Source organism: Lithobates pipiens, unplaced genomic scaffold, assembly GCF_037356315.1.
Source record: "Lithobates pipiens isolate NorthernLeopardFrog02 unplaced genomic scaffold, aLitPip1_a1.2 Scaffold_16, whole genome shotgun sequence".
Classification (NCBI taxonomy): Eukaryota; Metazoa; Chordata; class Amphibia; order Anura; family Ranidae; genus Lithobates; species Lithobates pipiens.
Window position 1 is genome coordinate 430608964 of NW_027507748.1, and position 25677 is coordinate 430634640.

At 38.5% G+C, this 25677-nt stretch overlaps 1 protein-coding gene across 2 annotated transcripts in view; it reads right to left on the reverse strand.

Moving 5' to 3' along the window:
- Nucleotides 1-13282: 13282 nt before the first annotated feature.
- SH3RF3 (SH3 domain containing ring finger 3) overlaps nt 13283-25677 on the reverse strand; it is a 609268-nt gene continuing 596873 nt past the window's right edge. For both annotated transcript variants that reach the window (XM_077482583.1, XM_077482584.1), the window contains one exon: nt 13283-25200. In XM_077482583.1, the coding sequence (XP_077338709.1) occupies nt 25032-25200 (169 nt within the window). In that variant the 3' untranslated portion in view covers nt 13283-25031. The remainder of the gene's footprint in view (nt 25201-25677) is intronic.

Here is a 25677-nt window from a genome sequence, read left to right on the forward strand (position 1 = left end):
GACGTGGGGCACCGACTTTTACCACAATCCAGCTACGGAGGTACCGCTGATCGTCCCGACCATGCCGCGGAAACGCAAAGACCGGAGAGAACCCGGTAAATTAACAAACTTTTTCGCCCGAGCAGGCCGCACCGCTAGCCAAGATGGCGCCGGCCATAGCTCCAGCGCGGCACGTCCGTCCTCCCCGCAGACCAGAGGGGGAAGGAGAGGAGATGGCTCTCCAGAAACAGAGCGTACTCAGCGCTCTCCGGATTCCAGAGTCTCCTCTGCCTCCAATAGCCCAGCGAAAGCAAGGCAGAAGATGACAGATGCATCCCCAGTAGGCTCAGACGCGGAAGGTAATGATGCAGCATTTGATGACACTTTAGAGTTTAAAGACGCCATTGCGGCCTTCCCCACCACTAACGCCCCAGTTATGGACTCCACCATGAAGGAGATGCTACTAACTCTGAGAGGCGCAATACATACTGATATGTTGCAACTAGTCCAACAGTGCAAATCAGAGGTTAAAAAGGTTAGCAGCAGAGTATCTCATATTGAAAATAAAATGGGCGAATTCACTGATACTTTTAACGCAATGGTGGACGCACATAATGATCGTGATGACGATATTCAATGGCTGAAATCAAAGGTAGCGGACCTCGAGGACCGCTCTAGAAGGAACAATGTAAAGATAAGGGGGATCCCCGAAACAGTTAAACCGCAGGAGCTGGTATCCTTTTTTTGCAAAGTGATAAAAGATGTTCTGCCAGACTTAACCGAAGAAGAGTTGATAATTGACAGGATCCATAGGCTACCGAAACCCCGCCATATTTCTGAACAACTTCCAAGAGATACTATAGCCCGTATCCATTACTTTCATGTTAAAGAGAAATTTATGGCAGCGACCAGAAATGCAACTCAAATGCCAAACACCATGCAAGGTCTTTCCTTTTTTGCAGATCTTTCAGCTCATACTATGCAGCGCAGACATAATTTGGTGACAATCACTAAACCATTGAGGAACCACAAAATTCCGTATCGTTAGAGGTACCCGGCGAAGTTGGTGGTGATGAGAGGAGACCGTGACTACACGATCACAAATCTGGAAGAAGGCATCCATCTGCTAGAAAAGTGGAACATAGTTCCTCCTCAGAACGAAACTCAACAAGAGGTAATGGACGGTAAGAACACCCCTGATCGCCACACTTGAACTTGCTTCCAGTTGGTGCCCACAATTTTTGCTTTGTTTCATTTTCCTGTTCCGGAAGGTTGTACCGGCGTTATGGTCAAATTCATCGTCTCCCAGAGAAAAGCAGGAGTATACCTGTTCAGATTTCACTGGAAATCGCATCTTTTTAATCCAAGTGCTAAGGCACATCTCTGTGTTTTTCTTTGTTTTTCAGTTTTTCTTTTGTTACTCGTCCTTACCTTCTCAGACATTTCTGGATTGTGATTTTTTTTCTCTTTCTTTTTGGCCTACTGAGACATATTTGTCAGTATACTTTTAAGGCAAAACTTATTTTCACCGTGAATAGGTGTTACATACTCCTGGGGCTGATATCCCTCCGAGTAAAGTAATAAGACTCATTGTTGTTACCGTTAACATTGTTCTCTCTAGCTAAAATTTTACTGTTAACACGTTAATCTTAGTGTTTCCTTCCTGAGTATCAAGAGTTTGGCTCCCTTTCTGGGTCTGTAGCCAGGTGCAAGAAAATGGCGTTTAAAATCACGTCCCTAAATGTTAATGGCCTAAATATCCCCTTTAAACGGCATATGGTGTGGAAAGAGGCTAAACTCCAAAAATGTGATATATTATGTCTACAAGAGACTCATTTTAAAGACAAAGGGCACCCTCTCTTGTCTCATAGTCAATTTCCCCATTGTTACCTTGCTTGTGCCAAATCAAAATCAAAAGGTGTGGCTATACTAATCAAACAGTCAGTAGAATTTAACTACAAAGCTCATTACAGTGATGAAGAGGACAGGTATATTATTTTACTGTGTGAAATAGGGGGAGTCGCCTATACTATCGTTAATGTGTATGCACCTAACAGCCACCAGTTGGCTTTTTTGAACAAACTGTGGAAAAGGGTGAAATTACATCTGTATGGGCATCTGATACTCTGCGGGGATCTGAACGCCGTTGCCGACCCCCAGATGGACGTGTCTAGATCTGGGGGGGGTGGGGCGGTTAGGTCCTCCTTAAACGACTTTATGTGTACAAATGGCCTGTTTGATGTCTGGAGATGTCAGCATTCGAATGAGAGAGACTTTTCCTTTTATTCGAAAGTGCATCTGTCATATTCTAGAATAGACATTTTTTTAGTGGACAAGTTCTTACTGCAAAAGATATCTTTCTCAGACATAGGGCAAATCTCCTGGTCCGATCACGCGCCGGTCTCTGTGACAGTGGGCACTCAACAGTTCACTACTAGAGCAAATAGATGGCGTAACGACACCCTGCTGTTTGCGGACCCGGCGCTTGCATCGGACTTGGAAAACTCCATCAGGGAGTTCTTTCACTTTAATGATAAACCTGATATGAATCCCTCCAACTTGTGGTTATCTCACAAGGCCTTTATGCGGGGAATCCTGTTGAAACATAGTGCAGATTTGCGGAGGAAAAGGAGGCATAGCCTGGAAGCATCACTGGCCGAAATTAAGCGTTTAGACTCTTTAAACAAGCGGTCACCTTCGGCAGACACTAGCTCTAAACTTTACAAAGCGAGAGAGGAGCTCAGGAACTTACTAATTGCCCAACATACCAGAAATTTACATAAACTTAAAGCGAACTTTTACATGCATGGCAACAAAGCAGGCAAACTATTAGCTAACCAACTGAAAGACAAAATTGTTAAACAAAAAATTCCTTCTTTAACTCACCATAAGACAAAGATTAAACACATTAATCCTAAAGAAATAGCTGACACTTTTAAAGATTACTACGAGGCCCTATATAACATTGGAAGTGATTCTAGTGTTGTTCAACCGTCTTTGACCTCAATTGACTCTTTCTTATCAAATATCAAACTCCCGGTGGTTCAACCTGAGGATTTGGACATGCTAAATTCCCCATTTACTGAGCTTGAGATTAAAAACGCTATAGCTAAACTTCCTAACGGGAAATCGCCAGGACCAGATGGTTACTCCCCCGAATATTACAAACAATTTAAAGACTTATTGGTCCCATACCTTTTAAGGGTCTTCCAGGACGCTGCCTCCTTAGCCTCCTTTCCTGAAGAAATGTTGCAAGCAACAATCATTACTCTACCAAAACCAGGAAAAGAACCAAACTGTGCCCAAAATTTTAGACCCATATCACTATTAAATACGGATGTTAAGCTGTACGCAAAACTGGTTGCAAATAGAATGGCAAAGGTCCTCCCTCATCTTATCAATCAGGATCAGGTGGGTTTTATAGAAGGCAGACAATCTACAGATGCTACGAGACGCATTCTTAATATTATACACAATGCAAATGTTACCAGTCAACCCTCTGTTCTCCTGTCATTAGATGCCGAAAAGGCATTTGACAGGATCCATTGGGGGTATATGTCAAATGTGCTAGATAAATTTGGTGTTAAGGGGCATATTAAATCTGCCATCACGGCACTATATTCAAACCCGGCGGCCATGGTGTACACAGAGGGTGTTTTTTCTGACTCATTTTCTTTAACAAACGGCACGCGCCAAGGTTGCCCCTTGTCGCCTTTAATCTTTGTGCTCATGATGGAACCGTTAGCGGAGGCAATTAGACAACATCCACAAATTAGCGGTATAACTATAGGTGGGGAAGAGCATACTATCACATTATTTGCGGACGATATTATACTCTCACTATCCAATCCCATGCAGTCACTCACGTACATTCAAGACATTCTTTCTCAGTTCCATGCGATTTCCTATTACAAAGTAAACGAATCTAAATCCAATATTTTGGGTTTAGCCCTGCCCCCGGAGATGGAACTCGCATTGAAAAACTCCTTGCCATTCACATGGGTGGAGAAATCCTTTCCTTATTTGGGTATCTCCATTACAAAACATATCTCCCAACTTTACCCTGCCAATTTTGAACCCTTAATTGCGGAATTTACGCAAGAAATGGAGAAACTAAAACGCTTCTATCTATCGTGGTCAGGAAGACTGGCGGCATATAAGATGATTTTACTTCCTAAATTATTATACTACTTTAGAACACTCCCTATCCCGGTGCCAGCCTCATTCTACTCTAAAATGCAAAATGCTCTATCTCACTTCTTATGGGACGGTAAAAAGGCTAGATGTCATCGTAAATTACTTACAAAGCATAGGGAGGCGGGAGGTATGGGAGTTCCTTTCCTAAAGGATTACCATGTTGCGGCTATACTTTCACAAGCCGCGGCATGGTATGACTCATCGGACTCAATGCACTGGTGCAAAGCTGAGCGAACATATGTACAGAAGGGGTCAATACACAATCTCTTGGGGTCCACAACAATCTCTCACCTATCTAACTGTGTTAGCCACCCCTTGATTCAGACTACCCATAATGCATGGGTCTACTTCCTGAAAGTAAAAAATCCTTATGTCAAGCATGTTCCACCACAGTTCCATATCAGTTCTTTGCTTTTAAATATGGCAGACTTGAATCTCCATAATTGGGAAAAGGCAGGGATTTCTTCGGTAGCAGATCTTTATGATAAGCAATCATTGAAATCCTTTACTCAACTACAAGCTGAATATTTTTTGCCGCCTACAGAGTTTTTGACTTTTGCCAGAATATTGTATACTTTGAAAACACCTTCCTCCGCTGTAACCAGTATTCCTTGGGAAATACACAAATTTTGGGAAACTGGCCCCCTTAGGAAAAAAGGTATCTCATGCTTTTATACCCTACTCAACAGTAAAAAAACTCTTAGAAATTCCTAAACAATATCAACAATGGGAGTTAGATTTGAAAATCAACATCTCGAGAGAACAATGGCTTCAAGCCATAAGATATAACAATAAACTGACAAAATGCGCAAATTATAAAGAAACCACGCAAAAGTTATTGCTCAGATGGTATAAGACACCGTACATAATTGCAAAATTTGACAAAAATCAGAATAATCTCTGTTGGAGAGGGTGTGGTTCAGTAGGTAACCTGGAACATATGGTATGGTCTTGTTTATCTTTGAGAAGCTTCTGGGCGGTAATATCAAACCTGATAGCGGGTGTAACAGGTATACTAAACAAGCTGACCGCGGCACAAGCTCTTCTAAGTGTTGGTCTAGACATTTATCCAGGAAGCTGTCGATTTATAGTTTTGCATATACTATGTGCTGCTCGGTTAGTCATAGCCCGTCATTGGAAAGCTTCATCCCCCCCAATGGTCAGAGAGGTCTTACAATTGGTCACAGATTCATGCACATACGAAAAAACGATGGCGTGGAAGGAGGGCAATCACAGGAGGGCCCTTGAACAGTGGTCCCTTTGGGATAGATATGGTAAAATTTCCTAAATTTAATGCACCAGTAGTGCTCAGGCCTTAATCTGCAATGAGAGTAGTCCCATTGGTTTCTGTTTGATGTTTCTGAAGATGGTTAAAATAACTGAGAACAATAAAGTTATTGCTTTGCTAATGTTTATATTGATTTATGACGGAAGTAACGGATCATATGTAACTGCTTTGTTTTATTGTAGAACATACGTATGCATTCAACAGTAGATGTACGATTCCATTGTTTGTGCTACACATTTGAATGTAGTGACAGAAATGTCCACTTTTCTTTCTATACTATCTTGTTATTCCACTACTATTATTTGTACTTATTCTTGAAAAATCGAATAAAAAATACTTTTATAAAATACACTTTAATAAATGTTAGTGCAGAAAAACACAATATAAGACCCAATTGTTTGGTAAAATATAAAATATTATGTTACGCTGAGTAATTAGATGCTGAACATGTCATGCTTTAAAATTGTGCATGCCCATGGAACAGTGACAAACTACTTACATTATATTATCCATAGGCAATGCTTTAAAAGCCTTTACAGGTTACCTCTTTAGATTTTATACAGGAGGTCTGGTGCTAGAATAGTTGCTCTCAGTCTGATGTTCTTGGTCATATCTCATGTATGGTGCTATCGCTGTTTATGTACTGATTCTGGACTGATGTGTGTGTTCACCTTTTCACATGAGAACGGGGGGACAAGGGTGCTTTAATTTTTTTTTTATTTTATTATTTATTCTATTTTTTTTTTACACCATAATTTTTATTTTTTGATTACTTTTATTGGTACCACTAGGAATGTAAACATCCCTTGTGATAGCTATAGGCATTGACAGGTCCTCTTTACTGAGACATCTGGGGTCTATTAGACCCCAAATCTCTCGTTTGCCCTTAAAAGCTTTTGGTATAATCCGGTGCTTTTTCCAAACCAATAATAGTTTACATCTGGCAAATCAAGAAGTGATGAAATACTCGCTTCTAGTTTCTTAGACCATAGAGATGATTACAGCTGTTCCGGTCCCCAATTATCTATGGTCAGCTGGCTGCAGTTGCAGATTTCCCTGTGTGACAGAAGGTGGGGGAAGGCTTGTAAAAGCAATCCAGCAGCTATTTAACCAATAGGATTGCTTTTGCATAAAAATTCTCTATCGGCCAAAAAAAACAAAACAGGATGATGCAATCCCGGTACAAAGCCTGAAAACCCTGCAGTGTACCTGAAGTACCTCCACAGCAGGTAGTTAAAGCTACTATAAGGAAAGGATAGAGAAAGCTGACAAACTGCAAAGGGATTGAAGAGAGGTAACCACACTTTAATTCTATTTGCTAGCTCTTTGGGCATTCAACCCCATTGCTATCTTTTTTGCCCTTATTATTAGGGGCTTTTTTGTCTTATGTTATTCATTTATTTGAGCACGGAGGATGCAAACTGCCTGTCTGGGCTAGAGATGTGCGACAGATGTCTGTTGCAAAGAATCTTGCTAAGCATGCTTCTCCCTTGAATAGAGTTTGGGTCAATGGAGTCTTAAATCTTTTTGCAGACTTTAGCCATAAGTGTTTTGGGTTTAATAAGGGAGAGATGTGGGCAGTAGCCATGTTTGGTTGGCATTTTTTTCACTCTTTGAAAGAATTCAATATGATATGAAAGGCAGGTTTGGAAAGAGTTATCGTGGTGGCTTCCAAATGTTTTTGCAGGATACCTCTAGCTAGGCTGTAGATCTGGAAAGTAGGGAATTAAATGCTTCAAAATGTGTTCAGCCCACTGCAGGCAAGACTGAAAATTTGAATGAGTAGTATGCATTCCTTGTGAACAAATCTGTTGATTCTTTAACAATGAACAAAAGCTGGAAGCCAGTAAGTAGAGGTAGAAAAAATGCCACTGTTATGTCCCATAGGCAGACAGCTGTGAATCTGATCAGTTCACATAGTGATGACCATGCAGTAGCAGACAATAGAAAAGCAAGGCCCATGATTTTCAGGAGCCTGATGTGTACTGGCTTACTTAAAGCGGTTCTGCACCTAAAAAAAAATATTAAAAGCCAGCAGCTACTAATATTGCAGCTGCTGACTTTTAATAAAATCACACTTACCTGTCCCAGGGTCCAGCGATGTCGACAGCAGATGACGAGCGATCGCTCATCATTCTGCTGCCCCCGCCGCCATCCTCTGTCAGGGAATCGGGAAGTGAAGCGTTGCGGCTTCACTGCCCGGTTCCCTACTGCACATGCGCTAGTCGCGCTGTGCGTCTCTTCTGGTCCCCGCTGTGTCCTGGGAACTGTGTGTTTCCCAGAACACAACGGGGAGGGGGGGCGGGGCGTCTGCGGCGGTCTGTCCCGGAAGTGGGTGCAGATACCTGGATTATCCAGGTAACTGCACCCCCTCCCCCCTGAAAGGTGCCAATTGTGGCACCGGAGGGGGGGGGGGATCAGATTAGCGGAACTTCCCCTTTAGGGTGGAGAACCGCTTTAAAGTGTTACTAAATCCACAACAGTAAAATCAGTCTGTATATGTAGTAAAGCATGCTTGTTATACTCCCTTTGGAATCTAAGGGGTTAATCCTCTGCATTGTGTAAAAAGGTTGTTTGATCCTGTATGCACAGATCCTCCTCTTCTTGCATTGTCCCCATAACATGTCCGGAAAAGACAGAGTCACTGAAGCCAGGCTGCACATGCTCAGTTTAGTGTGTATTGCTAGAGTTTTTTTTTTTTAGTGCATGTGATCTGCACAGGGCCAATCAGCATTGTCCAGACAGAGGATCAGAGGTCCTGCATCCTGATAGGACAGTCAGTGCAGTATGAAAACTCCTCCTCCTACAAGATTTAACCAGGCACTTATAGATATCATAAGACTGCTGAATACTGCTGATGAGAAAAGCTATTTAGCAGTTTATATTTACTAAAGCAATTGCATTTCCATGTTCCAAGTAGCTTGGAATGGTAATTTTAGTCACATCATATGTTTTTGTTGTCATAGACCGGGACACATTGCTAAAGAGTGGAATGCTGTGAAGATTGACCAGCAGCAGGCCAGTGTTTCCAGGACAGCATGGGGAGAGATCCAAATGTATTATTTCTGCTGGACATCTGTGCTTTTGCTTGAGAATATTACACAGCAACAGTGGACACCCTGCAATGATTTTTTTTCTTTTACACTTTTAAGGTTAAAAACATTAGGAGACAGACCAGAAACCAAGAATACAAGGAAGACGCAGATGATTTCCTGATGAAGGCTGAATTAGAATAGACTTTCATCTGAGCATTTCCTCATGGCTTGGGGGAGAATAGACCTTCATTTGACATTTTCTTTCACCTGATTTAAACAGATTGACAAGGACACATTGCTTAACCTGTTTAACAGAACATTGCAGCTTATCCAGGAACAATGTCTGATCGCCTAAAACAACCAGGGTTAAAAAAATTTTTTTGTCTCCCATGTACAATATGGGGGGCTATTTTGACCTTTTCTGAACAAAGGCTCTCAAAACTGCTAGAAATGCTGGTTAGAGATGTGTGTTTGTCTTTCATAAATAAGTCTCACGTTTCCAGTTGCTGTCTTTTCCTATATTATGCTGCAAACATTTAAACTTTTAGCTCTTAGCTCCTCCCGACCCTTTAAGGGGTTTATGATGCCAGGAGGGGGCGTGGCTTAATATCACATGACCACCACGATTGGTGGTCACATGGTCCGAAAACTCCTGATTGCGCTTTGCTTTCGGTTAGTCCCGAGTAACTGTACAGGGAGCACGCAGTGGGATCGCTCTCGGTACAGGTATACTAGCAGCAATTCACGCAAATATGCGGCCCCTCAGTGCTAAGGACCAGGCGCCGAGAGGCTGCATATTTGAGCATGGCCAGTGCCAAGGGGTTAAAAGCGGAATATGTTGCCATGGTCATTTTAGTTTTTTAGTTTTTTTTTCAGAGATGTGGAACACAATTTTTAGCAACCATTTAGAAATTAAAGAGTTTATCCACTTCAAAACTGGGCACCTTCACCCCCTTCTTGCCCAGGCGCAGTCATTTTTTCATGCTTTGGTGTGATCCAATAACAACAATAAACTGTGTTTGAAATGTGAAGATGAAGATAAAAGAAGAAGCAGTTATGATGTGTGTGCCCTAATCAAGAAAAAACTTAACCTTTTTACCGAATCAGAGCTGATTGAAGTCCCTAATTTAAAACCAAATAATAATTGTGTATATCATTGTTATATGCTTACACTATGGTAAATAGATAATTTGGGTTGATTTCTTGTGTATATATCTGTAAAGCTATATTCCCTGGTTTCCTCTGTGCTTTGTAACCTATTCACACCATTGTTTTAACTATTGAAAAGGCAGACATCTCCTATCAATTTAAAATGAAATAAAAATGGAAACATTGCTGTTTGCTGTGTATATTTAAATGGGCAATTTTCACGGCTGGGCTCAGCCCTTCCTTCTCTGAGCTGGGCGCTTAGCTGTCCGCTAATTGCCAGCTCCCATCTCTCTCCACAGTGACTCAGCTGTTGATTATATCCTGTTCGTCAGTCCTGCCTACATACATCCTGTACGTCCAGTCCAGAGGATCTCGGCCTTTGCCTTGGTCAACTTCACAGGAAACTTTCTCCTGCGTTCCTGTTTAAATACTGGCTTTGCAGACATCTGTTCTGGCTCCAGATCCTGCTTGCTGTTCCACTACATTGATCCCTGACTTCTGGCTTGGCTGACTATCCATTCCGGTTACTGAACTTTGGCTATGTTTTGACTACATTTGTTCTTTTTACTTTTATTATTAAACAAGTGCAATTTAACTGTACTTCTGTTTCAGTCTGATTTCATGGTTTTTGACAGCAATATATCTTGGAAAGGTTTGAAAGCTTAAAGTGGAACTTCAGTCATTTTTTCAACTTTCCATCTACTAAATCTTCTGCCCTTGTTGTTTTAACTTTGGATAGTAAAACATATTTTTTTCTGCCAGTAAATACCTTATACAGCCAACTTCCTGTTTCTTGTCTGGTAAAAAGACTAGGCTTATGACATCATGTACAGCTCTCCCTCCCAATCTTGTGAGAGTTTGCCAGGAAGGGAGGGGGGGTGACTCATACAAGGGCCAATGGGAGCCGCAGAGCTGGAGGTGTGTGTCTGTGTAAACCCAGGAAGAGAACAGGCAACAGCTTCAGATGCCCACAGTTAAAATGGATGCAGCCAGACTCAGTGGAGGGAGATTTCTGCAGCATATTTGGCCAGTACAGAATCACAGTATATATAAAATAATATGCAAAGTGGTTGGAGGGAAGCTTCAGAATGGCAAATATGTTTTTACTACAAATTATGTGAGTAGACTGCAGGTCCTCTTTAAATTATGCTGCATGATGTAACTCTGTATTGGAACTTAAAATGTGAAAACCATGGGGAAGTGCACTATAAAAAAAAGCTCTAACTGACACCTGCTATCCAACCCAAGAAAAACATTTACCCAAATAAAGATCTCTGTTTACAACATCATATAGTTCACGGCATTGCAGTCTATGCTTGGCTGGGTGGTGTTTCACTGTTTCCATATATCCAAAATCCATTAAAAAGCTTAATACTCCATAGTCTGCTAGCTCCCAGGATTGGCATTTTAACTAGTACTACATATCCATCTTATCTCTGTGTGAGGCTTTTGAAATCAAGAGTAAAAGTATCCTTTTAGAAAAAATAGACCCAGTAAACTAGTTGTATTTAAACATCCAAGAAAAGTGGAACTTTACCTAAAAAAAATGTAAACAAGCAAGATTTGTAATACAGACAAGCCATAACATGTCTTTTATGCATTAAAGTTAGTTACCTGCTTGTCTACACTGTACATTGAGCTTCTCATGTGCAGCTCAGAGTAATGCCCCATACACACGATCCAAAAATCAGGCGACCGATCATCCAACCTGTTTTTACTTGCTGGTCGCAATTAGAAATTGAATAGGTTACTAAACTCACAAAAATGCTCGTAAAACAGGAAAAAAAATCGGAAGTGATGCCATGTGTTGTGGTGTATTTGTATTTTATTTTCGGATGACAACTATACTGACTAAACGAAAATCGCACGATCTAATATCGTACAAGGAAAATGTTGATGCTTGTCTGATCAGATAATATCGGATGAACTGTTGTGATCAGTTATTGTACGATCGATTCGAAAGCGGTATTTTTCGTACAATTTTCGGATCGCGTTTACGGGCCTTAAGACTTTTGGCAAAGCTGACTGATGAAACTCCCAGACATGTGCGGGAGTGACATTATCTTTTCCCAGCCAATTGAAATGGCTGGGGATCAATACCTAGAAACCACCAGGCTGAAGGTGTCATCAGCTGATAGGGAACTCCAGAGGTTAATAGCACTGGAGAATAGGTGAGTATAGTTCCACTTTAAGGCAATATATGCATGGTGTGACCAATGTATAAACCAGATCAGTCATAGTCAGAAAATTGACAAGTATATGTTACATGCCATAGATAAAAGTACTCACACCCAAAGTAAATGTTCCCACATCAGTCTTCTTCTTAGCCCTTGTACACACAGTCGGACATTCTGAAACCACATCCGTTGGATTTTGTCCGACGGATTTTGTCCGAAACTGTTGCATACACACTGTTGGACAAAGTTGTCGGAAAATCCGATTGTGCAGAACGTGATGACGTAATTTTGTTACGATGGGACTACGTTCAGGCTAGTAGCCAATAGCTTTGGTCTAGGAATTTGATCTGAGCATGCGTGGCACTTTGTCCGATCGGAACAAAGTCCGATAGGAACATGTTGTTGGAAAATTTTATAGCCCAGCTGGAAAACTTGGTCCGTCGTATACTCCGACGGAAACAGTCCGATGGAGCCCACACATGGTCGGATTATCCGACAACACGGTCCTATCGGACATTGTCCATCGGAATATCCGACCGTGTGTACAAGGGCTAAAAGATATGGATGGAACAATGTGCAATTACTTGTGGCAACAAAGCAGCTTTCACTTTTCATCAATCTAGAATAGTCACTTAATTTAAGTAATCGATCTTATGCGATACAGAATTTTTCACACTACTCTGTGCCTTGGTATATCAGCTAGCCCACTCCACATTCATTGAGCTGAAGTATATATATTACAAAATTAATAGGTTTATTCATTAGGTATTATACAGTCACACACTCCAATTAAAATTGAGATTTCTGCAGAAAGATATCAAGACTACATCATATAGTAGATGAGCTTATAAATCACAAACATTTGCCATTTTTGTGCCATCACAGTGGCCTTCCAGATGTTTTTTTTTTTTTTTTTAAATAACCCCTATTACAGTCACCACTTGTAGATGATACATTGGCATGTGTTGTCTATGGTACTGCTTCTGGTCCCCTTTCATTATTTACTAGAAACTCCAGATTCAGCATGCAGCCATCCTCATTGTGGGAATCTAAAGCCCGTTGAGAGTCTCTTCCGGGATGTCGCTCTTGCAAAGTAATGCAATGCTAGCAGCGGGGGGATGCACATTGATTTCTGGGATTGATGACACATTTATCCCAGGAACCAATGGAAAAGCGGATATGACGTACCTCGCGGTGGCGAGGTTGGACTAAAGTGCAGGCTTAGACTACAAGAAACTAGAAAATGACCAAAAAAAAGGATCCGAAAAAATGAATGGGGGTGCGGTCATCTGTAATTGCAGCCATTGTTCTAATTTAGGCTGGAACTTCACTTTACCATTCAACATCAAATCATATACAAATCTGTTATAATGTATTGGTACTCATCTTAATTACTCAACACCATTTAATGTTTATCCCAAGTGAGTACAGTAAATCAAGATAATACTTCAAGTAAAAACATTGTAATACTTTGTTTATTTGAAGAACAAAACACACTCTCATTATTTACCAATAACCAGATGGAGCTGGTATTTTCCATATACATTGTTAACATTCATACTTAGTAGAAACATTTCAGATTTGTGCAAAATACAAAGAATCATACACAGTTTCCAGTACATCAGATTCTGCTTTGTACAAAAATGAACCTGCCGGGATATTCTTCACAAGCCTTCATAGTACCACAAATAATAGAAATCATTACAAGATGCACCATATTAAAACTGTCACCGCTTTTATTATTGGCACAAATGAATTTGAACATTTAACGCTTCACAATATGTTTTACATTGTTTCATTTCATGGAAAGCTGGAAATGCTGCTATAGTCCATGATGTAAATGGTCTACAATGATTACAAGAGTAGAAAATGTATTTCTAAATAATTGAATTTAGCAACGAGGGCATGACATGAATATGATTATTCAGAGTATCAGGCTGTGGTTGTGCAACAACAAAATCATAGTCTTACAAATAAGTCTGATGACTAAATACTGATTCTAGCTGGTAGAATTATTACTGGATCTGTGGCAAGTATTTCATTATTGAACCCCCATATCAAGTTTTCCCTTGAAGACAGACATTTACATATGGATTGACAACAATGTTAGAATCCACATTGGTTTGCTAGGTTTTGTGCTTAAAGCTGAACTCCAGGTAAAAAGCTAAATACACAGATGAAAGGGGAGCTTTTTACCTGCCAAAGGATTTGTAGTACTGTCCTTTCAGTTCTGGGATTTAATCTGGGATTTAGGCTGGGATTTTTAGGGAAAAAAGGGACCCCCTCCCATCCACACAATCCAGGTGAATGAAAGAATTCTTCCCACTGTGCTATTGTATTCTGACAGCAAGGACTCACTGTTAGAATACACTGATCAGTGCATCAGTGCTGCAGTCGATTGGCTACATGCGTGGATCAAACACAAATTTTCCAGCAGACCCCACTGATTCCTCTCCAATGGGAAAGGTCTTCGTATTTATCAAAATTCGGACAGTCCTTGCTGAACTGACAGAATTTCAATCCATCTGCTGCCAACTTTACACAGGTCTGCTGTAATAAAGCTCTATCTGGCAGGGAAGGACAACCAAATTTTCTTTGCAGCAATTTAGTAACACTTATTGCCACCCCACACTACTACTGTACTGTGAAAAGAGAAACAGCTCTTTTTTTCACTCTGCTCTCTTTTTTTTAACATGCTCCTTGCACTGCAGTATAACTAATATGCTCCTTGTGCTGCTTATCCATAAGACTGAGCTCTGTGTGATTCTAATACCAAATTCAATTCAGGTTCTTACACTGCTTGTATTTTGAAGCACATTTAAGGCTGTAATCATACAGAGCTTCATTCATTTTTGTATTTTATATCTGCCTGGATTGCTTTAACTGAAAAACTAAAGGTTTCCTAAAATCCACATAATGGGATTTTTATTTTATTATCCTGTAATGTTGCTTGTTAGCTGGCACAAATTACATTCAGTATTTCCGGTATATGTAGAAAGGTTTAAAGCCAAAAAAAGATCAATTAAAATATTGTAAATTTAGCCAATACAATTACCTGAATTAGTATCCCAACTTCCTGGTGTCCATCAACTTCCTGGTGTCCCCTGCATGGCTCCTTCACTTTATTGTCAGCAAGTTAAGGCTGTGTTCTGCAGCACAAGGAATCGGCTGTTTGAGAAAGTTGTCAGGAACAGGATTTGAAATCTTTTTTTTAGCTAAAACAGTACAAAAATCTTTATTTAAACTGTGCCTTAGTGCTTTACTTAGAGTGCAGCTTTAAACCTGGGTGAAAAACACAAAATTTGACTTCAAAAGATGCATTATATAAAAAGTTAGTCATTATATAAAAAGAGTTGAACTGTGAATGATGTACATTTATATATATAGATTAGCCATTATTTAAAGAAATTCATAGAGTTTTTTTTTACTGGAAATACAGTTACATGTCCACTATCGTACTGCACATGACATATACGGTATTCATGTGCCTATTCTCCACCAACTTTATTTTATTTTATCCAGAGTGTTGAAAGATCTCTGTGGTTCACCGTGCATGTAATAAAATGTAAGGTTGAACTAATTATATGTGCCTACAAGTATCCTGTGTACTCTGTGTCTACCCCAACCAAGCTTTGCTACTAGCTTCGGGAACATGTATGTGTATATATATATATATATATATATATATATATATATATATATATATATATATATGAACAAAATGTATCATTCCAGTAAAGGGAGGGAGATAAATTCACTAAGCATCTAAAAAATAAAGCTGAACTGATTTTATATGCCTACAAGTAGCATTTATAGACTGTGCGTACCCTGAAAGTGTTTTGTTACTAACCTTGTAACTTGCACATTAAAATAAAAATGTGGTGTGAGATAGTAAACCATTATAAATAACTTTATCAATCTGGGAAAGAAAATGAGCCTTAACTGGTTGCAGTTTTATCCAGTTATGTGTTTAAGTAAGTAACTACAAAATGTTATAGACAGGAACTAAAACAGTTATCCAAAGCCTTTAAAGTAATGAAATTCATGTAATTAGCAAATGACCCCAAAATTTAGCTGTCACTTTTAAAACTGTCAGGAAGACAATTAATTAAATACTAGAAAGGCAGTCATTTTTTATTTTTCAGACCAATTTCAAGAGCTTTTACACACTAAATGTATAAACAGCTTGATTCATAAACTGTCCGGTGTGGGGTTCTGATATCAGAGGGAAGACTAATGAACGGAATTAATACTGAAGCACAGCTTTTGACAGTCAGTATTTTCTGCCCCAATTAATTACAAGTTTTGCATTAGTCCATAATTAATTATTTTGCTATCCTTTGCTCATTTGTGTTTTTACTTCATTTTTGTTACTAGTGAGTGCTAAGGACCTTCACACCTAACAGCTCAAAATCTTTAGAATTACCAAATGTCAACACAGGTTCATATTTTTTGTTAGGCTTAAATAAATATCACATGAGCCTGATGTATGAAGGTCAATTACAACCTATTGACAACACGATTAAGGCAGACCTCCAGACAAGGCATATTTAACATAATGAACTTGCCAAAATTAAAATGCAGTTTACCTGGGGTTGCATTCTAACACATATACACCTATAGATATACATTGGTAAAACAAAGAGTATAACAAGTGTTGTGCTTAAAAATCATCCAAATGTAAGTCACCAAGTGCAAAATCAAATCACAGTTCATAAAGGGTTAAAAGAAAAAAGTCCACCATCCAAAGTGAATAAAAATAAATCAACTGAAGTGTATCTTCCTCTCTCTAAAGTGCAGATTATCCCACCACACCAACGTGTTCCTTCACCACATGCTTCATAAACATAACGTGACCCTCTTACTCAGAGAAGTCAATAAGAGCTTGTGTGTAAAGGATCTTCTGTGATGCAGTACAGCCATCCTCCTATTTTGGTCTCAACTAGTTATTCTCACAGGCTCCATGTTGCCCTTGAAAATAAAGCCAAGGAATCCACATAGTGTAAAACCATATATACAAACTTTTATTAAAATAGTAGCAGTACTCACAAAAATAAAAGTTTCAGTGCCAGTAACAATAAAAGATCCAGTCTCAGAGCTACAACAGGTCACTTTGGAACTCCAGAGTGTGTGATGACATTACTGGCACTGAATCTTTTTGTTTTGTGAGCACCTCTACTGTATATGGTTTTACAATATGTAGATTCCTTGGCTTTATTTTCATGGGCAACTTGGAGCCTGGGAGAAAAACTAGCCAAGACCAGAATAGTAGGATGGCTGTGCTGCACCACCTCTTATTGACTTCCTTGAGTAAGAGGGTCAAGTTTCTGCAGCAAGTGTGCTTATAAAGGATGTGGTGAAGGAACACGGTGGTGTGGTTGCCTAAAGTGAGGCTATAGGTTATTTATTTTTTTCACTTTGGATGGTGGACTTTTTTTCTTTAAACTCTTTATGAACAAGAATGATAGCACAATTGGTCAAAGCTGTGCAAACTGCCTGTAACTGCACAACAGAAGGGAAGGGGAGTGTATTTTCCTTATTGTGTGTATGTTTTTAGGTGGTAACGCATGTTTTTAAGTGTAATATGGGATGTTTTTATGAGATCTGGGGCTACACCTGTATTTTGTGTTAGGATTTTTATTGTAGAATGAGAATACATTTCTTTCAAATCTCTTGAACTTGTAGGTGGTGTAGGCTTCTCTGCTTATACTGAAATCATTATTCAATGTTAATGGAAGTGATAGGGTGGGAGGGGAAAAGCTGCTACCTTAATTAGGGTTCCATTCTTAAAGTGGTTGTAAACCCTTACAAACCACTTTGACCTACAGGTAAGCCTAGATTAAGGCTTACCTGTAGGTCCAAGAAATATCTCCTAAACCTACACGGTTTAGTAGATATTTACAAAAAGACAGGCACCGCTGTCCACGGCGCATGCGCCGTAGACAGCGGCATGCAGGCACACTGAGCAGGCCGCAGATCACGGCAATATGCTGCTCGTGTCAGCTCCCGTGCGCATGCTTGGGAGTGATGTCATCGTGGCTCAGGCAAATCACAGTGCCGGAGCAGCGAGACCCGGAAGTCACTCCGGGATACATGGCAGCGGTGAAGATGAAGGAGGACCACTTCGGGGGCTTCGTTCTCAGGTAAGTTATTCATAATGAGCTAATATGCTATGCCTTTTCCTTGCAGGTTGCATTTAAAAAAAATATATAAAGTGCCTTTACTTCCTCTTTAATAAGTATCTGTGCTGTATGTTTGTTGATCTTGTGTTGCATGAAAAGGGTAGGCACAGTCTAAAATTTCAGCCCATATATCAGGCTGACCTAGTTGTGGTTGCACTGTAAAAATTACACAACATTTGCCCCTGCTAGTCAAAAGTGCCATAGGAAATAGAAGCCACAGATGCTCAGGACTCAGTAAACTGACAGCCTACTGATCTACCAGGCACCAGCACAGGGACCTGTATAACAATAAATAAAGTTTTTCTGGAGGTTACCTTATCCTCCATATAGTAGAGGGACACATGCTCTGGAGTTATATATTGCTCAGTAGATTAACAGGATGACTCTTTCAGAGGTGACTTGCAGGGTTTAAAAAATAGGTTCTAATTGTACCCCCTTATTTGACTTACATGGTTGAATGCTATGGAATTTTGTATTGTGCATAGCGTGAACTGCCCCTCTGGAAGTACCATACCTTCGTTTGTAAGTAAGCTTGGGCTATGCAGTGCTCATAATGCTGTCAATGTAAGTTATGTAATGGCTATTTTCACTGTAATGATTAATTGTAGGTATGGTGACATAACTAAAGCCTACAGTTAGATTGGATACATTATATCCACGTCTGAGGGGATTTAATCTCATCCACCACAGTTAGTGAGCACAATGTTAAAAGACAACAAAAACACATTCAGCATTTGGAATCCTGTCATGTTTTTCCAACTGTTATCATCATGGAGATTAGTCCCTGGAGATCTATAGTACATACATCATGGCCTTAGGTTTCCAATCAATGCAATGGATCCTTGACACAACCACTGCGGTTAGTATATACCCAGGTTATTGACAAATTACTGCATAGGAAGTAACAGTTGCCTACAACTGTGTTTTCATTCAGTGCCAATTTTACAAATAACAACATTGTATTTTACAACAAAACTCTTTATAACATTTTCCTACAAATTAGCTCTGGAAAAAAAAAAAAAAAAGCAAATACTGATTTTCCATCCTCTGGATTTATTAAAGAAATGGTATCTACAATACAGAAAATAAAGATCAAGAAGTGTTTTGTAATTTATCATGAGCTTAGCAAGCGTGGGTGGCTTATAAAAATTGTCAAGGATTTATGTTGTCACTTTTTAGAACATACTATGATTATATGATGCCATGCATTGGTTTCAAATCAGAACTAACTACAGAGAACTTATTACTGAATGCGTCTAAAATAACTGTCTGTAATTTCCCTAGCAACCAAACAGATTCCTTATTTTATGAACCACAAAGATTAAAGAACAAGGTTGGTTGTATTGGGCAGGACATGCCTTTTTCAGAAAGTTATACACCACTGAAGCTTTTCAGAACTAAAGAGTTAGAGTTAAAGTTAAAAAAAATTCTTGCGTCTGTAAAATTATATATTCTTTTTCTATGGTATGCAAGCTGCTGATGTGCTTATGGTTTGATTACAGTTTATGCACCTCAAGTCTTACTGCACAGCAGAGTCTATAGATTATCGGCTGCTTTGTTCTATCCCTTGGATTAAAATCAGAGTCTATTGTACATTTGATTTTTTCAGGTATAGCAATCAACGCTAATTACACACTTACCACTTCTGACATGCTGGCAGTTTTCTCATTTATGGAAGTATGTATCGTGACAACTTTAAATAACTCTCATTCATTAAATCAGTAAAAAAATGATGCTGCCAATCATTGGTATTAGTGAACATTATAAATGAGTCTGTTCCAAGACAATGGGAGTTGTAGACCACATACAATAAATAGTACCCAACTACGCCAGGGGACACGAACTTCTGGGGAACTAGTGCCAGTATATTTGGGTTGTCAAAGTGATTAGCAATCCACATTACATAGAAGTTGGAGCTATTGCAACACTGGTGCAAAGAGTGTGACCAGCCAACACATATTTAAAGGATATATTTATGACTGTTAATAATAACTCCAAATATAGGTGTTGTTAAAAACATTCCCAAGCATGTATAGGATATAAAACTTCTTAAACCTGTTCAGTGTTTTAATTTGTAATATGACCAGTGGGATAGAGGAACTATTACTGATACTGTATATGGTTACTATACTTTAAAATATATTACTATATAAAATACATGACCTGTGCAAGTCAAATTTGGTAAATGGTACACTGGCTTTTATGTCTCCATGGGCTTTATTTATTATTTGTACTTACAGTATAAGTACTTTTTTTTTTTTACTTATGCATATTTTTACTTTGGTGTATTTTAATGTATTTAAACAAATAAATCTGCTTCACTGTTTTCATTGCTAAACCAACAATAAAGTTTCGTTAGCCTATGATCCAATGTTTCAGGCTTTGTGAAATGTACTTATAATATATATATATATATATATATATATATATATATATATATATATATATATATATATATATATATACTATAGATATATAGTATATCATGTAGGCTGATGCTCAGCTTAGAATTACAGTCCTTGTTGGGGAGGAAGCACAATTTACCCTTTCTTTTGCCTTAAGCTGACCAAACATGGATTGAAATGTAGCCGGTTCAGCAGGTACTGACCAAATTATGATCCATGTATGGGCTAGCTGCTTGTACACAAGTCGATCTATTGACAACCAGCCTGCTGGGATTTTTCTGGGACAATCATTGAAACTGGGTGTGGCTGGCAACACTGATTATTGTATCTGCCAGTAGGAAAGGCTCCCCACCAACAGAATACAGTAGCACTGTGGTAGGATTCCATGTGGATGGGGAATCGGCTCATTTTATTGCTGTTCAGCCTGCTGGTTGAATGGGCATAAAATGAATCATGTGTGGGCTGCTTTAGTAAGGGGTAAAAGACTGATGTTCTTATCTTCCAGTTCACAAATGTCTTATGAATGTCTTGGCTAGAAAGCCTTCTGCAGCAACTGCAACAAAAGGGGGAGGTTTGTGTGACAGAAAGGTGCTCCTAAGTACGATAAGTATGGCACATTAATAAAATGTAGTACAATATTTCAGATGTGCTGTGTAGTTCCACTACAGTAGCTTTTGGTTGTAGAAACAAATTGTGTATAATTTATTCAAGTCTGTTTATGTGCTGTAAGTCAAGGTCATATGACAAGGCACTTTCATATTTCAGGCAGGACAACAGTTACTACATGCCCCTCGACATTATGCTAGACAAAATGGGACTATGTCAAGAACTTTACAATGTCATTTGCTACAAAGAAAAAAATGAATATGCATTTGCAATAGTCACAGCATAGTTTATCATTCAATAACATAGTCATTTATTATATTGCCAGAATTAATTTGCAAAGGTAAATTTTATGCTGAAAAGCTAATGCATTTCTTAAAGTGTTTTCCATATTGATGGTACTACAATTAGAACAATGTTACTGTGTGCAATCAGCCTGATATGGGGCTCCTGTCTAATTATGTTTGCATTGTAAACTCAATCCTCCAATCCACAAGTATCACATTCATGGTCTAAAAACATTATTTCATTATTTCCATGTATTGTAGGTAAACAGTTAACTTCAAAGAGACACTAGAGAACTGACATTTCCTCACCATGTTTACTAGGACACAGAATCTCTGCAAAAATAAACAACTTGAAACAATTACAACTGAGAAATCATTGAGTGTGCAATTTTTTATGGTATTCACTATATAACGACACTCTAGATTTAAAAGAATAAAACATAACACGATAAAGTGTCCCTTTTAAAGTAGTAAAATACCCCTCATTTTGTGCAAGTTAACCACGTACCCAAATTATGGGGTTCAAAGTAATTTTTTTAAGCCACTATTATTCTAAGCCAAATAAATGGATTTGGTGATTTAAAAAGTATGTGCCACCTTTCCCACACAAAACAAACAAACATTTCCAAACTCTCATTTTTTCTGGTTAGCAAAAATATACTGTATAAAACTTAAAACCTGCTTCCAAAATCATAATAACAGCAGAAGGCTCAGTTGCAACCATTGGTAAATCATTTTGGCAAGAGACTTCCTCTAGACTACATTAGGGCAATTAGATAATGCTAGTCCTTGATAAAGTTTACACCAACTACCAGAGGACCAGGCATACTCAGGGAAGCCGCAGAGCATATAGAAAAAAACAATATACTGTAAATATATGTACCATATAAATTAACAAGCAGGTTTTACGTTAGGTCTCTTGCTTTCTAACAAACCTGAGTACTAGTGAATTTGACTGATCAACTTTTGTAATCACTTTTTCTTCTCCCCGTAGTAAATTTTCCTGGTTATAAACTGATTGATCAATTTGACATTACTTAGTTTCACAAATACCTACCGTATAAGTAAGGAGTTGAGATGGGGTCTACACAAAACCGATTTTTTTAAAATTTCAAGGTTACTAAATGGGAAGAGAGAGCTAAATGATTGAGTATTCTTTGCAAAGTAAATTTTCCTCACATTTACTGAGCTAAGGAAAAAATACCTTGCAAAGTGAAAATTCCCTGAACAGCATATTTGCCTTTGGTAAATCAAACCTTGGGATCTATTTATATACCGAACAGTGATGTTATGCTGTCTGGATCTTTCTCCTAATAGTCCTAGGGAGAATGGCATAGGAAGCACATTCCAATATTTATTTCATTTTGGGAAGTCACATTTGAGTGCACCTTGCCTTATACATTACTTTGACGCTGCTAAGGTTACATTGCTTTTGAATTGACATTGAATATACAAAGTGTAATCAAATATGTATATGTTCCGTTTTTAGGCTAGTTGTACAAGGCAAGATATTTCCAAGTTTTTAGCTCAATTCTGGCATCATTTGTGAAAGCTGGCCACATAAGGTTTAATGAGAACTTGCGAGTGGTTATTATTGCACAAAAGAATATTCAATATGGTGGAATATGAGGTCATTCAGCAATTGTTACTTTTATTCACACAAAAGGGAATGATTACTGCCATGCCATGATTGCAACACATCTGAATGTTGGTTGAATAAGGGAAATAAGGATCTCAGCAGATCCTGTACCACTTGCCATTTTAACTGTAACATCTCCCATTGTAATGGCATTTTTAATAAATCTCACTGCTTCATATTAATTTTATTAGTTGCTAATGATTAATCCTTTTAAAATTATTGCACTAACATGTCCCAAGAAGCCTATTTTTTTATTTTTGTTTTTTGCTGGTCATTATTATATACTGGCATTGAGTGAATGTAGTAGACCTATAGCCAGGTATCCAATTTTTGTAATACCACTTCAGAATCCATACTAGCTCATGACAAGGACAATACTCTGACACGACTTTACAATCTGTACACAAATGTTTTCCACATAGGGACGTGCAGTGTTCTTTTTACTAGTACATGTTTTATTTCAGGTATATAACAGCACTTTTTCCAGATAACCATCTTCATAAACAAATAATATATAGATAAATATATGAATCTGAAATATGGAGGATTTGAATAAAGATCACAAACTACCAATAGATACTAATGTTTAAAAGTTTGTTTTTGCTTTTAGTACAGTTGTCCTTTAAGTACCCCTTTGACAGCAGACTGCACTCCCTGCACGCATGATCTTCATGGTGTGGTTCTGCCGGTGCCCCACAGCCTTTGAAAGAAAAACATCTCTGCTGTGTCCTTTTTGTATTAATGCTGGAGGCCACCATGAGTATGGTTAGTCCAAAGGAAAAAAAAAGGCTGTGGTACACAGTGTGAAGAGGATCCAGCCAAGATGTTTCCCTTTCCATGACTCTAAAGTAACAAACAGGGCCACACATGAAGAGAAAGGTTTGACTAGGTGGACTGCACTGAGTGAGATGGGGGTTTACCCAAGGGAAAACTACACTAAAAGGACAATTGTTCTTTAACCCCACTGTTGTGCTTTTTCAAAAGGTCTTTGGGGGTTATTTCCAAAAAGCAAATCCACTTTGCACTACAAGTGCACTGAAAGTGCACTTGGAAGTGCAGTCACTGTAAACCTGAGGGGTAGATCTGAAATGAGGAGAAGCTCTCCTGATTTTATCATCCAATCATGTGCAAGCTAAAATGCTCTTTTTATTTTCCTTGCATGTCCCCCTCGGATCTAAAGCGACTTTACTTCCAAGTGCACTTTCAGTGCACTTGTAGTGCAAAGTGGATTTTCCTTTAGTAAATAACCCCCTTTGTGTGTTGTTTGTCTTTTTGATGCACTGTGGGTAAAAAGTGGCCATTTCTATACACGTGTAAACATTTCTCAGCAAAATAATTGATAACTGAGAAAAAAAAGTTTAAAATGTAACACAATAATTTCAAAGTAGCTATAAATGTTCAAAAATGAACATTTTAAAGCAACATGTAAACATACATTTTAACAATCATATTCAAACCATCACTATAGTGATAAAAGAAAGACCAGTATTTAATAGATTGGTAAAATATCTTTTTTGATCGCTACAAACTTGTGCCCTTTATTGTGCATATATTCCTACTATAGAGTAACTGTGGATAAAACCAGTTGTTGGTCAATTCATGTTTTCCACTTTTTCAGTTGATTGATTAATGTTTGATGCCTGCTGGCCCTTCTACGTTGCTTAATTCTCTTGCATAGGCAAGTAATAAGAACACTGCAGTGTATACAAATAAGTTAGCATATAATAAAAGATTCACTTTAAAGTAATTTCATTTATATTCTATACATCACAATGATCAAACAAGATTAAAATGTACATCTTCTCAAATTGTGGTTCCAAGTGGAAGGCACTACTCCAACATATCACTGAATGTTCAAATCAACGATTCATCAATGAAGTACATCAAACTCAAGATCTTCTTTTACATTTTAAGATAAAGGGGTTCAATGGTATCTTTGGAAGTCAAAATGACAACTCATATTTATCGGGCTTCCTTATATTTTGATGTCTTGTGCTTATTCTTTTGTGCCATGGACATCATAATCCACTATGTATTTTCCACGTTACATTACTCAGATGCTTTTCAATATAAAAAAATCATTGAAGGCTTCAGAAACTTTCTACAAAGCTTCCAGGAAAAAGCCCTGTCCTTCCATTTCTCTGTAATGTGCCTTTATACCAGCCATCTTCTCGCTTCTTGTGAACAAAAACAATGTCTCCTTCTTTCAGCTCAATTTCTGCTTCGCTTTGAGGTGGGTATGGCACAACCACTCGATATCTGAAACACACAGCAATCATTTGTGCATAAACCATATAGATGCATACTTGGACATTTCAATAAAACAGGTATACTGTAATACACAATCTAGTCTTTATGTATTTTAATAAGATGTAGCATGCCATTTCATATCTGTGCATTACCTGGACTGTGTTTTGAATATTTAGGGGTGTATCATGTCTGTGCATTACCTGGACTGCATTCTGAATCTGGTGCTTGTATTGTATTGCCCCACTGCACTAATCTGACTCTGCTTTTACAGTAGGGAAGAAGAAAATAGTAACCGGAAATTTGGGGGTTAGTGTGATGATTCTGGAAGGAACCATGGACCACAAAATGCAAATATTCTGACCAGTGTTGGTTTTGAAAAAGATAGTGCTATAATGTGTCCCATTTATAATGAAATTTTTTCAATTGTTTCTTTAAAGGATAAGTTCACCTTTACAGAAAATCTGTAAGATGAACTTACACTGGACC